The sequence below is a fragment of the Misgurnus anguillicaudatus genome, chromosome 1 (assembly GCF_027580225.2).
Source record: "Misgurnus anguillicaudatus chromosome 1, ASM2758022v2, whole genome shotgun sequence".
NCBI lineage: Eukaryota > Metazoa > Chordata > Actinopteri > Cypriniformes > Cobitidae > Misgurnus > Misgurnus anguillicaudatus.
This window is the reverse complement of record NC_073337.2, coordinates 29,868,484-29,883,644: the sequence shown is the minus strand read 5'-3', so window position 1 is coordinate 29,883,644 and position 15,161 is coordinate 29,868,484. Positions and strand designations below refer to the sequence as shown.

At 35.2% G+C, this 15,161-nt stretch overlaps 2 protein-coding genes across 2 annotated transcripts; both read left to right on the top strand.

Moving 5' to 3' along the window:
* The first annotated feature begins 984 nt into the window (after positions 1–984).
* Positions 985–5,266, top strand: LOC129432131 (macrophage mannose receptor 1-like). Its single transcript, XM_073866776.1, has 4 exons — positions 985–1,143; positions 1,491–1,529; positions 2,688–3,044; positions 4,602–5,266. The coding sequence occupies exons 2-4, from the start codon at positions 1,493–1,495 to the stop codon at positions 4,964–4,966; spliced, it is 759 nt and encodes a 252-aa protein (XP_073722877.1). The 5' UTR covers positions 985–1,143; positions 1,491–1,492; the 3' UTR covers positions 4,967–5,266.
* Positions 5,267–11,301: 6,035 nt separating this feature from the next.
* On the top strand, positions 11,302–13,580 carry LOC129422832 (C-type mannose receptor 2-like). The gene is made up of 3 exons (XM_073870282.1): positions 11,302–11,623; positions 12,740–13,084; positions 13,213–13,580. The coding sequence occupies exons 1-3, from the start codon at positions 11,317–11,319 to the stop codon at positions 13,578–13,580; spliced, it is 1,020 nt and encodes a 339-aa protein (XP_073726383.1). The 5' UTR covers positions 11,302–11,316.
* The last annotated feature ends 1,581 nt before the right edge of the window (positions 13,581–15,161 follow it).

Here is a 15,161-nt window from a genome sequence, read left to right as displayed (position 1 = left end):
GGGCATTGTATTTGATAGACAGTATGCAAGGAGACAACAGGAAACAAGGAAACCTTCATGGTACAAGGTGTATCGGCAAAGGACCTCGAGCCCGGATTCAAACTCAAGTCTTCAGAAGTGTGTCTGCACCATATAGATTTAAGATTCAAAATGGGCTTTATTGGCATGATAAAAAAGGATCTTTACATTGCCAAAGCATAGAAACATTAAATAAACACTTTACAAAGAGATACATGTAAAAAAAGAAGGATACATGTATAGATTATATCCATGAAAGGAGAATAAAGTCATGTCTTTTGTGCAATGTTATTCAGTGTTTAGTTATTTCCCAGTCGTGGTTTTGTTCCACTTGTTGTCATTTTCCCATAACAGGACCTGACAGACAGGTTTGGGCTTATTGAGTTTCCTTCCAGTATGTATGGTAGTTTGTCCCTTTGATGAATAATAACTTTGCATAAAGTTGATTCTTATCTTATACACGAATGTCAGAATGCAAATCTTTATGGTGTATTACAGTTTTTGTTGGAATAAAAGCATTTTCCTGTAGAATTTGGCTGTTTTTCACAGCTATAGTTTATAATACTGCCTCCCCAGCTGAAATGTCAAACTACACCTAAAGGTTATAGGGTACAGATGGGGGGAATGTTAAATATAAAGAAAAACCTGAAGAGAAACACTTTTAATTTATGTGTATAGCAAAGTTTAACATCAGTGTCTAAAGGAGAGAAAGCAAGTCCAGTGAAGTGACTTTAGTGAGAAAATATCTGCTTTTATAGACATGTCTGAAATACATCAGTATAGGATTGTTATTTTAAATATATTTACTCAATAAATACATCACACCAACCTTAGACGTATATTTTAATATATTTTATTTACCGTGTTGTTGTGACACTGACTGTTAATATGCAAATAAAAGCACTCGCACCTTATTTTAAATTTCTGTTTGTACTAATGTTGAAACACAGCAGGAAGTTTACTGGATGAATACACAAATAAACAGGAAATGAATTATGAAAATGAGTCTTTATAATTAAATAAACAAATGATGGGAGGTGTTGAAGATGAGATATAATATAATAACATCTTAACATCACAGACAGAAAAACAGAAGATTCAGGAGAGAAACACACAAACTCAAAAGTAAGAACTTTATTTACTTTAAAATAATATTTATGATATCAGAGTGTTTTATAAGGATTGTGTATTAATGTTTAATGACTATTAATGAAACTTTATAAAGAATTGATGAAGAGTTACTGAAGAGATGTTAACTTTTAGCTTCAGAGACATTTAACAGCTTTAATATCAGATTCTCTTCTTTATTTACTACACATTAAAATAGTTTAGACATTTAAATGAATGAATTTATTGTGATGATCAGAATTATGAACAAACAGAATAAATCAACATCTGATGTTTTCATGATCAGAATTATGAACAAACAGAATAAATCAACATCTGATGTTTTCAATGTGTTTGTTTTTCAGAAATGTCTCAAACTTTATATTTCAGCGTTCTTCTCATCGGTGAGTTTGTGTTTGTGGTTTTATAAAGCAATAAACCCCAAGAAGCGTTGGGTTACCAGTGCATTTTATAACAGCTAAGGGGCGTTGTTAGGCACGACGCGAAGCGGAGTGCCTAAACCCCCTTAGCTGTTATAAAATGCACTGGTAACCCAACGCTTCGAGGGGTTTATTGCGTTTATAAAACGGTTACTTCATATGCATAAAGTTAGCGGGATTTTATAAAATAAAACACAAATAAGTTGTAATTATATTAGTATAAATATTACTCTTCCGCCAAACAAAGTAGTTCCTCAGAATCAAGTGTGACTGAAACAGAGCGCAGTTCACAAACAACACAGACGCAGCAAAGACACAATGAAAATATGATTAAAGACGGTGGTGTTTATTTTATAAATCACCATTCATCTAATTTATACATTAACATTTATATTGTGCTGTTGAAGTGATGATCAAATATGCTTGTAAGCATGCTGAACTCTTTCCCCGTCAGCGTTTTTTTTTTAGGTTGCCACCCGGTTTTAGTTTAATGCCTTACAGAAAAATTATCTTCTTTAAATAAACATAAATATAAAATGAAAGAACAGACCATCCACTTTCAAACAACAACAATAACAAAAAGTTTCATCCTACCTTAATTTGTTCTCTTATCAGTTATCACCTCTCAAATTTTTAGCTAAAAGCGGAGATAATTCCATTTTTGTGAACAACTTTAGTAAGAAATCAAATCAGACATGAACAGTACTACACGGTGTTTTCAGTGAATGCGTCAGTGTTCAAGTTGGGAAAGATCGCCACCCAGTGGATAATAGCGGGCGTATGAACTTCAGTTATAAACTCCTCAGACAACGTTTTCTCTTTATCGACGAGATGAATCAACAGTATTTATTGACATTTATTTGGATATCGCCCTTAATTGTGCAATTGTAGACAAATTAAAAATATGATTAAAGACTGTGGTGTTTATTCTCATAAATCAGTACGCAGCAACAGTGGTGCAGTGATACTTATGTAATGTGGTCTGAACCGTGAGGTTACCGGTGTATTTTATCACGGCTTAGAACGCGTTTCAACCAATCAGAATGAAGAACCAGAACTGCCCGTTTTATAATGTTTGTTTTATAATCTCATGAGATTTGACTCAAACTCTTTCTTTCATAGCTCTCTGTTCATTATCTGAATGCATTCAGCGCCGCTATCACCACATAAACATGATGAAGCACGGCACTGCTGCTATGTTACACTGCACAAAGAACTACAGAGATCTGGCCACAGTCAACAACATGAATGACATGAATCAACTGATGAAGAGTGTGAATAACAGTCTGACTAGTCTTGTTTGGATTGGACTGAGTAGATTAAGTGGTTATAAATGGAAGTGGTCTCTTGGTGATCCTGTGAAATATACAAACTGGTTTAATGGAGACTCAAATGGTTCAGGTCAGTGTGCTTATATGAGAGATGGATCATGGTATCATCAGGACTGTAATATGAACAAGAGATTCATCTGCTACAATGGTGAGTGAAGCTGTATATTTATCTTAAATCCTGAAAATATAATAAAAGATTTGATAAGTTTGGAAATCAATAAAGATGAACAATTTATTTTGCCAGGCAGGTTACACTTGAATCAATAATTTGGTTATTGAAATCCATCAATTAAAAATATTATCAAAACATTCACTAAAAGATCAGCATAGAAAAATGAACATAAAATAAAAATCATACCTTGCAATTAAAGACACACAAAGTGGTCTAGGAAGATTCTTGTTAAAGATTTCTTCCATGATATTTTAATAAACACATAGTGTGGGAGCTTCTGAACCGAATGCCTCCCAGAATATTTTGCCAGGCCACCTTTTATTCACAGCTTGAGACAAAGACATCGTAAAACTACAAAAATCTAGTTTGACCTGTGGCAAGTGATACTAAAGAACACCTGGTCAAACTAGCAAGAAGTATCCTGGCTAAACCCCTCTACAAGAAATGCATCTTCTATCCTAAGTTCTAAAACCTGGCTTAGACTTATAGAAATTAGACCTTTTTACTCATCACACGCCATGACCTTTAAAATAATATAAACATGAATATAAAATAACAATCTTAGAACCACATAATATGTATACATTACAACATATATTCCAGCAGATACCCAGTGATAAAAGCCTTTGAGATGAAGAGATTAGGAGCACCAACAGTTTCATGTCTGTAACCAGTTCAACATGAGGGTCAAATTTGGGTTAACAACACCACCTGAGATTTAATTGTTTTATAGTGTCTCTTCATAAATAAACTTAAACTTGATTATTTAACATCCAGTATTACAGGTTGTTCCAAAAAAAAAAGTCAAATATATGATATCCAATCAAGTTACTCCATCTTTTGTGTTAAAAGTGTCATGCATAACTGTATATCGTAAAGTGCATGTTACTAAAGCAAAGGTAATAAAATTCAGAATAAGAATAAATGTATTCAAACAGATAAAGATAGAGAGAGAAGCAAACACACTGCAGCAACTTGAGAGTTAAAGGAAGATTGACATTCTGTAGATTGACATCTATACTGTAAGTGTAGTAAGAGTCAAAGTGAATCATGAAACAATCTTTATTTTCTTAAACAGAGAGCAGTAAAGGATTCATCATTGAAACTTCTAATAAAACATGGAGAGCCGCTCAGATCTTCTGCAGACAGCATCATACTGATCTGATCAGTGTGAGGAATCAGATTGAGAATGAACAGATTCAGAAGATCATGAATGACAAAAACATATCTGTCTGGATTGGTCTGTTCAATGACTCATGGCGTTGGTCAGATAAGAGTGAATCTGGATTCAGATACTGGAAGTCTGGTGAACCAAATGATGATTATTGTACAGCAGTCAAAATGACAGATCAGGGTCAATGGTATGGTATGGGTTGCAGTTCCTTACTGACCTTTGTGTGTCATGAAGGTGAGTAATAAAAGTCAATGTGTTTGATGACAGAAGTTTCTTCATTATTAAATGATCTCAGTTCAGTGTTTGTGGTGTATGTTTGTTTTGATCTCATGTATAGTTTGTGTTTGTTGTGTGTTCAGATAATCTGATATTGATCAAGATGAATCTGAGCTGGTCTGAAGCTCTGAGATACTGCAGAGAGAATCATGTGGATCTGGTTTCAGTTGATTCAGAGGAGATTCAGTTCATGGTGACTAAAGTGATTCATCAGTCCTCTACTGACGCCGTGTGGATGGGGTTACACTATTACTGCCAAATGAACCTCTGGATCTGGATACGAGGAGAGGTCGTGTGCTATCAGAATTGGGCTCCCGGGAACGAAACAAAACTGATGAACTGCAACACTGAACACAGAGCTGGAGCAGTTCAGTCTAGAGGAGATAATCGCTGGATCAGCCTTCCTCCATCTCACAAACTCAACTTCATCTGCATCAAAAAAGAATAAAATCTTTTATGTCTATCATTTCGTTTTTTTTGTTTGTTCATTTTCTGGTTTTCTTTTTGTTTTATTCTTAAGCAGTAGGGTCCATTTATAACCATATAACAGATTAAATACAACATTATGCCTTAGTTTAGAATCATTTCATGTATACAAAAAAAAAGGTTTCTATGTTAATCTCCTGACACAATATATTTCCTTTTGTTTGTTTAATAACTGTTGAATTATATGAAATGAATGTGTTAGTTATATTTTGGGAGCGGGTTAAAGTTCATGATATTTACTCATCAGATGTCACTTCTGTTCTGTTTCATGTGTGATTTAATAAAGATTATGAGCTCATATCAGAGTTTAATGAAATTTATTTGTGGATCTTAACTGAATCAAATGAGTTCTGAGAGTTCATCTGATTATTTTATCTCTGACACAGAATTTCCTGTTTGTGTAATTAAGCTAAGACTGAGTTTCGTCCATGTGTTGATTAATAATACTTGATAATATCAGCACTCATCTACAACACTAAAGGCAGAGAGTTCAACTAAAGCAAACACTGATCGACATAATGATGACTTAAATTGACAAAACAGCAACATCTAAACATCTGTTAATTCTTAATAACAGCTTTTATATATAGCAGATGACAAGAAAGAAACTGGTTTATAATAAGGCAATAGTGTTATTAGTTTTATAACAGTTTTAAAATAATCAAATGTTATGTTTCTAAAAAAATTCCTAAAATATACAAAATAGGTTTAGAGAACACTGAACACAAGAGATGTTTTGATAAATGATTGTAAACACACAGCTGATGGTACCCATTAATTTCCTTAGAAGAAAAAGCAAATAGAAGTCAATGGGTACAAATCAAAAGTGTGCTTTGCATCATTTATCTATATATTGCCAGACGTTTTGGGACAGCCCTCCACATCATTGAATTCAGGTGTTTCATTCACTTCCTCAGGTGTGTAAAATCAATCACCATGCTTAGACAGCTTTTACAAACTTGTGAAAGAATAGGTCGTTCTCATGAGTTCTGTGAATTCAAGCATGTTACAGTTATAGGTTCTCACCTGTGCAATAAGTCAATTCCTGAAATGTCCTCACTATTGAATATTTCACAGTCAACTATAAGTAATATTTTAACAAAATGGAAGCAACTGGGAACAACAGCGACTCAGCCATGAAGTGGTACACTCTCAGAAATAAAGGTACAAAAGTTGTCACTAGGACAGTACCCTTTCAAAAAAGTACACATTTGTACCCAAAGAGTGCATATTAATACTTCAAATGTACATATTGGCAGTTTAAAGATACATATTTGTACCTAAATGGTACATATTAGGACCTTTATCAAAGAGCACCTATTTTGTTAATAAATTAGCACCTTATTGTAATATATTGGTCTCCCATAGTACATAAATGTGATTAAAAGTTCAACTAATGCATTATTATTATTATAAATTGCTTACGTACCTCACCGATTTTGCCCTGTCTGTAAAACGCTCAGATTTAGTTCCTGTCTCTTTAAAACCCGCCTCCCAAAATGGCCAGTGTACTATTATTGGTCAGATGACCTACTCAACTGTTATTGGTCAACTGGGTTCAGCGTGTGTTTGAAAGGTTACGCCCCTGACTACACGTGGGTTTTCCAGTTCTGAGAATCACAGGCATGAACGTAAACAAGGAGTTATATTTCTCTATAAAGGATGGTGTCTGTACTGCCTTACCACTTCGAGCTCGATCCAGAGAGTTCAGACGGCCGTTAAGGTATAAACGATGTCCGTCAATGAACACGCTTGGATTTAATTTCTTTAGGTGTCTTTTACTCTGTCAGAATGCTAAACAAAGACGAAAATGTGTTGCAAAGACATTCAAAAGGTAATTACTACATTACTGTGCAAACTATATGCAAACACCAAATGTGCTGCAAACTAAGTGCTCTTCCACCATACAATATAGTTCTCATGTTTATCTGCTTAAACTACTTCTATGAGTAACTACTCATGTTACGTCTTTAAATAGAGAAAACATGGAAGTGTTTGGTGGGTTCTAAATTCATCCGTTTGGATCCTAAGGAATGAATGGGGCTAAGCTAAATGCTAACACATTCACAAAGCGCTGTACAACAGTATTGAAAAAAAGATAGGGATGTATTAATTCTTCTAAGTTGAGGGAAGAACACAGTTATGGTGGTGTTTAAAACGGTGGGGTTTTACTTTAATTTGTGCTTTGGGAAACGTGTTGTGGAAATAAAACTGAAATGTATAACTGTATCCTCTAGTGAAATAATAGATGTGTAAGAAACAGAATAATTATTGAAAGCTTTATAGCTGATCAAACATCTATGCACTGCTCAAATCACATTAAAACAACTCATCTGCTCATTCTTGATGTTTTTTTCACATATTAACATAATATTAATCTCAATAAACTATAGGATAAGAACACACATTGGATTTATGTTTAGACTAAAAACATCTGTAGTTACTTATGTCAATGCTGAACTTTTCAATATTAGAAAAAACACTTTATGTGAGTTTTTTCCATGTTTGCATGCACTTAATTCAAGATGCGTTCATGTTATCTTAATATGCTTTTATATTCTGCTTCTTAACATACCTAACATACATTTTGCTATCTTTATTTTAATGTTCAATGCCAGAGATATGGAGATCTCAATGTGGTGGCAAGTGCAAACTGTAAAGTTGTACTCAGTTTTGTTGGTCCAAAGCTATCTGTGCATCACTTTGCATGAAGTTATTTTTTGGGCCATTTTACTGTATTTGATAGATGGTATTTATGGAGATGACAGGAAAGTACAGGGTGGAGAGAGGGGTACGGGATCGGCAAAGGACCTCAAGCTTGGATTCAAATTCAGGTTTCCAAAAAAAGGATCTTTACATTTCCAAAACATACATTAAATAAACACTGTAAAAAGATACACATAAAATTTGAAGTAAAAAGGTATCGATTATATTCATGAGTCCGTAGTATGTCATACTTTAAAGGAAAATAAAGTCATGTCTTTTTGTGCAATGTTATTCAGTGTTTTGGTTATTTCCCAGTTGTGGTTCTGTTCCATTTGTTGTCCTTTTTTTTATGATAGGACCTGACAGAAAGGTTTTAGCTTATTGAGTTTTCTCCCAGTATGTATGGTAGTTTTGTCCTTTTGATGAATAATAACTTAACTAATAACTTCACACAAGGTTGATACTTATCTTATGAATGAATGTCTGAATGCAAACCTTAAATCGAAGTACTGTCTGTACCAGAGTACATATCAGATTACTGTCCACTACATTATCAGCTCTGACCACTTTGCATAAAGTTGATTCTTATCTTATAGACGAATGTCAGAATGCAAATCTTTATGGTATATTACAGTTTTTGTTGGAATAAAAGCATTTTCCTGTAGAATTTGGCGGTTTTTCACAGCAATAGTTTACAATCCTGCCCCCCCAGCTGAAATGTCAAACTACACCTAAAGGTTATAGGGTACAGATGGGGTGAATGTAAAATGAAGAGGAAAAACCCGAGGGGCAACCTTCCGATCTCTCTAATGAAGCCAATACGGAAGTGACTTAAACTGCAATTCATCGACTGGCCACTTGAGGCTGGCTTAAAAATGGCCAACTTTACAGTAGAAATTAATATGTTTACAGCCTGGTACAAAAAGTGTTTTTGGCCTATATAGCTAATTTTGCCCTTCATGACAACTGTGAGTGGGGTGAATTTTTTTGTAACTCCTCCGTTTAAATTATATTAAGCTTTAAACTTCTGCATAATTAAGGGCGTGGCCACTTGAGTGACGGTAGAACAGCCACTGCTGTCACTAGACTCGCGCTAGGCGTGCGTGGTTTCACCTCAGCTTCACCCATGTCCCGCCTCTTTACCCATTTTCGGTTTTCCGCGAGTGATTCGCGGGGACGCGCGGCCAAGATGGCGACGGCAGGCAACTCCTACTTTAAGCTTCAGAAACGATCTTCACAAACCAATGGGTGACGTCACGGACACTACGTCCATATTTTTTTACGGTCTATGGAAAAACCTGAAGAGAAACACTTTTAATTGATTTGTATAGCAAAGTTTAACATCAGTGTCTAAAGGAGCTTTATTAAGAAAACAAGTCCAGTGAAGTGACTTTAGTGAGAAAATCTCTGCTTTTATAGACATGTCTGAAATACATCAGTATAACCCCCTAGAACTTTTACGTTCCCAAAGAGTTCTCAGAACGACCCCACTGGTGTAAAGGAAGTTGCCTAGTAGTTGCCTAGTTTCCAGAACGTCATGATGTGGAGTTCTTTAAAGGGTTGGAGGACGAAATTTGGCAGACCTTCACACAACATTCAGAATGATCTGGAAATGTTAAGGGGACCATTTAATGTAGAACATGTACGTTCCCAGAACGACCCCACTGGTGTTTGAGGATGTTGTCTAGTAACAATCCCAGAATGTTTCATTATTTGGCAGACCTTTTAAGGAACATTTAGGACATTCTGGGATTGTTAAGGGAAATTTTTTTCATTCTCAGAACGCCCCCACTGGTGTTAAGAACATTGCCTAGTAACGTTCCCAGAACCAGCCAGAAAAGAGCAAAAAATACCACCTTTACCCCACAACCCACCCACAACTTCCAGAAGCTCCAGAAAATAGCCATAACTCCATCTTCTTAATTATATACTATGACACTGTTATGGTTGGTGTGGTGGAGGATAAAGGAGGAGATAGGGATGATGATGAATCCAAAATGATAATCTTTAATTAATAAAAAACCCAAACAACATGGAAAATGGGAAACACGTCACTATAAATAAGAATGAACCTAGACAATGGGAACAGCAGATAATTAATAATGGACTGATGAGGTTGATGAATGTCATAATAACAACTGTTTTTTTAATAACCGTTTTTAAATGATTAACAGAGGACCATGTGGGAACGTTGTGTAACTGGGTATAGTGTTATTATCATCATTATCCAAATTGTCTTTCTCTGTCATCACGTCTTCCTCTGAAAAACTGTTGAGAACTTCAGAGGGGTCGGCAGCTAGGTTTAACGCCCAAAATTTGATCAGTTGCTCATAAAATGTGTAAGTCGTTCTGTCCTGAATACTGCGGTTGTTGTGATCCTTAACTTCCTTATACTTGGCTTTAATGCTCTTTATTTTACACTGGAATTGTAGTCAGGTGTAGCCGCATGTAACTCCTTCTTACTTCAGGTGCGAAATGATGACGGTCAGCGCAATCCGTTGTGCAACACTGACGTCATAATCCAGCTGAATCAGATATGTGTGTTTAGATGCAGTTCAGATGATATCAGATATGTATCTGATAAAAATCCATATTTGGAAGTGGCTCAGAACAGATAGGAAAAAAATCGGATCTCTAAGTTTTGTCTTTATACACGTGGAGAAATATCCGATCTGTGTCAGATCTGAGCACTTAATCTGATTTTTTTTTTGTCAGTGTAAATGCAGCCTAAAGGTTTCGATTTTTCGTCCACTTTTGAGAACTTTTAGGGAACGGTGAGAAAGGTCGCGAGAATGTCAACTTCTATATGGGTAGGCTTGTTTTCTTTAAATATATTTATTAAATAAATACATCACACCAACCTTTGCTGTATCTTCTAATATATTTTATTTACTGTGTTGTTGTGACACTGACTGTCAATATGCAAATAAAAGCACTTGCACCTTATTTTAGACTTTTCTTTGTACTTTTGTTTAAACACAGCATGAAGTTAGCTGGAAGAATACACAAATAAACAGGAAATGAAATATGAAAATGAGTCTTCTAAAGAAATAAACAAATGATGGGAGGTGTTGAAGATCAGATATAATAAAATAACATCTAAACACACAGACAGAGAAACAGAAGATTCAGGAGAGAAACACACAAACTCAAAAGTAAGAACTTGATTTACTTTAAAATAATATTTATGATATGACAGTGTTTTATAAGGATTGTGTATTAATGTTTAATGACTATTAATGAAACTTTATAAAGAATTGATAAAGAGTTACTGAAGAGATGTTAACTTTTAGCTTTAACAGCTTTAATATCAGAATCTCATCTTTATTTACTACACATTAAAATAGTTTAGACATTTAAATGAATGAATTTATTGTGATGATCAGAATTATGAACAAACAGAATAAATCAACATCTGATGTTTTCAATGTGTTTGTTTTTCAGAAATGTCTCAAACTTTATATTTCAGCGTTCTTCTCATCGGTGAGTTTGTGTTTGTGGTTTTATGTTTGTTTTATAATCTCATGAGATTTGACTCAAACTCTTTCTTTCATAGCTCTCTGTTCATTATCTGAATGCATTCAGCGTCACTATCACCATATAAACATGTATAAGACCTGGACTGAAGCTCAGAAATACTGCAGAGAAAACTACACAGATCTGGCCACAGTCAACAACATCAACGACATGAATCAACTGATTAAGAGTGTGAATAACAGTCTGACTAGTCTTGTCTGGATTGGACTGATGAAATCAAGTGTTTATAAATGGAAGTGGTCTCTGGGTGATCCTGTGAATTATACAAACTGGTATAATGGAGACTCAAATGGTCCAGGTCAGTGTGTTTATATGAGAGATGGATCATGGTATCATCAGGACTGTAATATGAATATGAGATTCATCTGCTACAATGGTGAGTGAAGCTTCATAAAATAACATCAAACCTTCACTTAATAAAACATCATCAGATGTAAACTTTACAAGACAACAATAATAAACATCACAGAAACACAAATATCATACGGACTACCGGCACATCCGGGAACTTGACTGTAAATTTCGTCACCGGCCCTTTTTGGGGGATAAAAAAGACCTTCCATTGGCTTCCATTCAAAATAGCTGAACAAAGCAAATTTTTTACACAGCCGGCAGGCGTAAATAACTTATGAAATCACTCAGATTAAACATGTCGAGTATTTATCTGTCCACCCTGCCTGCCATAGAGCGCGAAAGGTACATTAACACATTTAATTTGGTCAATATAAAAACATGTCCCTTTCATTCTCACAGGGTCAAATTTGTGTAACAACGCTATCCAGTGTTAGGTGGAAATATCGCTAAGCCAGTTAGTTGTATGACTCGACGGAAAAGTGCACTCATTACTCTAAATATAAAGACATAATAAATAAATACGAAGTAACTTTCAAATACGAAGTAAAATCATTCCCTTGCTTCCCTGTTGACTCGATGAGGTAAGAGTAAATGTCCGGGTTAGAAACCTCTGGCCAATAGGGAGCGTTGTTACACAAATTTGATGCTGGGAGAATGAAAGAGACATGTTTTTATATTGACCAAATTAAATATGTTAATTTATCTTTCGCGCTCTATGGCAGGCAGGGTGGACAGATAATTACTCAACATGTTTAATCTGAGTGATTTCACAAGTTATTTACGCCTGCCAGCTGTGTAGGAAGGTTGCTTTGTTTCGCTATTTTGAATGGAAGTCAATGGAACGTCTAGTGTAATTTCCCCCAAAAGTGGGCGTGAACCTGTTCAGAGACATTCTATGATGTTGCGCCGGTTGTGCGTATGTTAGTTTATGTTTGACACATTCACTCTTCTGTAAACTACAACAAACTACAAAACACTCAGATCAGTGTATTCTCTCAACTTTATTAACAAACATTAAAAGTGTTTTGTAATGAATCAAGAGTTTAATAAGTAAAGAGTTTCTGAAGATTCACATCTATACTGTAAGTGTATTAAGAGTCAAAGTAAATCATGAAACAATTTTTATTTTCTTAAACAGAGAGCAGTAAAGGATTCATCATTGATGGTTCTTCAGTATCATGGAGAGACGCTCAGATCTTCTGCAGACAGCATCATACTGATCTGATCAGTGTGAGGAATCAGACTGAGAATCAACAGATTCAGAAGATCATGAATGACAAAAACATATCTGAAGTCTGGATTGGTCTGTTCAGTGACTCATGGGAGTGGTCAGATAAAAGTGAATCTGGATTCAGATACTGGAGGTCTGATCAACCTGATAATGTTGGTGGTTCTGAGTATTGTACAGCAGTCAGTGTGACAGATCAGGATCAATGGAATGATGTACATTGCAGTTTCTCTCAGACCTTTGTGTGTCATGAAGGTGAGTAATAAAAGTCAATGTGTGTTTTATGACAGAAGTTTCTTCATTATTAAAATGATCTCAGTTCAGTGTTTGTTGTGTATGTTTGTTTTGATCTGATGTGTAGTTTGTGTTTGTTGTGTGTTCAGATAATCTGATATTGATCCAGATGAATCTGAGCTGGTCTGAAGCTCTGAGATACTGCAGAGAGAATCATGTGGATCTGGTTTCAGTTGATTCAGAGGAGATTCAGCGCTGGGTGACAGACGTGACTGATGAGTCCTCTACTGACGCCGTGTGGATGGGGTTACACTATTACTGCCAAATGAACCTCTGGATCTGGATACCAGGAGAGGCCGTGTGCTATCAGAATTGGGCTCCCGGGAACGAAACAGCAGTGAACGACTGTGACCATGAAGTGAAATCTGGAGCAGTTCAGTATGGAGATCATCGCTGGATCAGCCTTCCTCAATCTCACAAACTCAACTTCATCTGCATCAGAAAAGATAAAAAATAAATTAATTTGTGTCTATTACTTCTTTTTTTGTTCTTTGTTCTTTTTTTGTTTTGTTCATAAGCATTTGAGTCATGACATATTACAGATTAAATACAACATTATGCCTTAGTTTAGAATCATTGTATAATAAACAAAAATATGTTCTATGTTAATCTCCTGACACAATATCTTTTTATGTTTCTTTAAATGCGGGGGGTTAATGGTATTTCAAGCATTCTGACTTATTAACACAGTTATAGAGTTGTTTCCTCATGCTAAACGTAGGCAAAGTGTCAAAACCGCAGTTGGGCGTGTTTCAGAGTATTTCTGTGCTTTATGCACTTCGCCAGGGTTCGTACAAGTTTCGGCTAGTTTTTTTCGATTACGGTTCTAACTGACGTTTCAGGGTTTTTCGATACGTATCACTTCTTTATATGGGCTTCCGCCGGAAAACTTCCCCCGGAAAACCCCGCCCAGCCGTCAGTCAGCGGGAGACGCTAGAGCTTGCTAACAGCTTATCACGCCACTCAGCTTTGTTTAATTTCAAAAGTCAACAATGGCACAACCAGAAGTGTGTTTTTGGATGTAAGGAGAAGACATCCAGCCTTATAGAAACAATGGATATAGTTTATTATCCGGATTAGCAGCAGAGTTTTGCGTGTGTGTTTGATGCTGTGGATTTTCAGAACCGGGTCATGACGAGTTACACGTGGTAAGTAAGACTTCTGTCTTATGTTGGAAATAGGCGCGTGTATATTATATAAATGACACGAACATGTAGTGAATCATAAGTTAAAACAGTGTTGTATAGTGTTGCATGACTCGTACTCGCTCCTCTTGCGGAAGTAACTCCTCCTTCTTCATTTTTTTTTGTACGTTATCGGAAAGATTCGGTAAAGCTAATCTTTCTTTTATAAATCTGATTAAACTAAAGACTCTTCAGAGATATAAAGGATGTCATACTACTCTACAGGTACTCCAGATTAACATCAGAAATGCAGAAACAGCGTGTGTTACGTGAGCTTTAATAACTGTTAAATTATATGAAACGAATGTGTTAGTTATATTTTGGGAGTGGGATAAAGTTCATGATATTTACTCATCAGATGTCACTTCTGTTCTGTTTTATGTGTGATTAATAGATTAAAAAATTATGAGCTCATATCAGAGTTTAATGAGATTTATTTCTGGATCTTAAGTGATTCATAGTTCATCTGATTATTTTATATCTGACACAGAATTTTCTGTTTGTGTTATTAAATAAAGCTACTGAGTTTCGTCCATGTGTTGATTAATAATACTTGATAATTTCAGCACTCATCTACAACACTAAAGGCAGATAGTTCAACTAAAGCAAACACTGATCGACATAATGATGACTTTAAATGACAAAACATCAACATCTAAACATCTGTTTATTCTTAATAACAGCTTATATATGCAGATGACAAGAAAGAAACTGGTTTATAATAAGGCAATAGTTTTATTAGTTTTATAACAGTTTTAAAATAATAAAATGTTATGTTTCTAAAATAATTCCTAAAATATACAAAATAGGTTTAGAGAACACTGAACACAAGAGAAGATGTTTTGATAAATGAT

Bases quoted from the DNA above. Each gene is read 5' to 3' on its own strand.
- LOC129432131 (XM_073866776.1), top strand. From the start codon at position 1,493: ATGTCTCAAACTTTATATTTCAGCGTTCTTCTCATCG. The intron at 1,530-2,687 runs GTGAGTTTGTGT...TTTCTTTCATAG, and splicing joins TTTCAGCGTTCTTCTCATCG to CTCTCTGTTCATTATCTGAA. The intron at 3,045-4,601 runs GTGAGTGAAGCT...TTGTGTGTTCAG, and splicing joins GAGATTCATCTGCTACAATG to ATAATCTGATATTGATCAAG.
- LOC129422832 (XM_073870282.1), top strand. From the start codon at position 11,317: ATGTATAAGACCTGGACTGAAGCTCAGAAATACTGCAGAGAAAACTAC. The intron at 11,624-12,739 runs GTGAGTGAAGCT...TTTCTTAAACAG, and splicing joins GAGATTCATCTGCTACAATG to AGAGCAGTAAAGGATTCATC. The intron at 13,085-13,212 runs GTGAGTAATAAA...TTGTGTGTTCAG, and splicing joins GACCTTTGTGTGTCATGAAG to ATAATCTGATATTGATCCAG.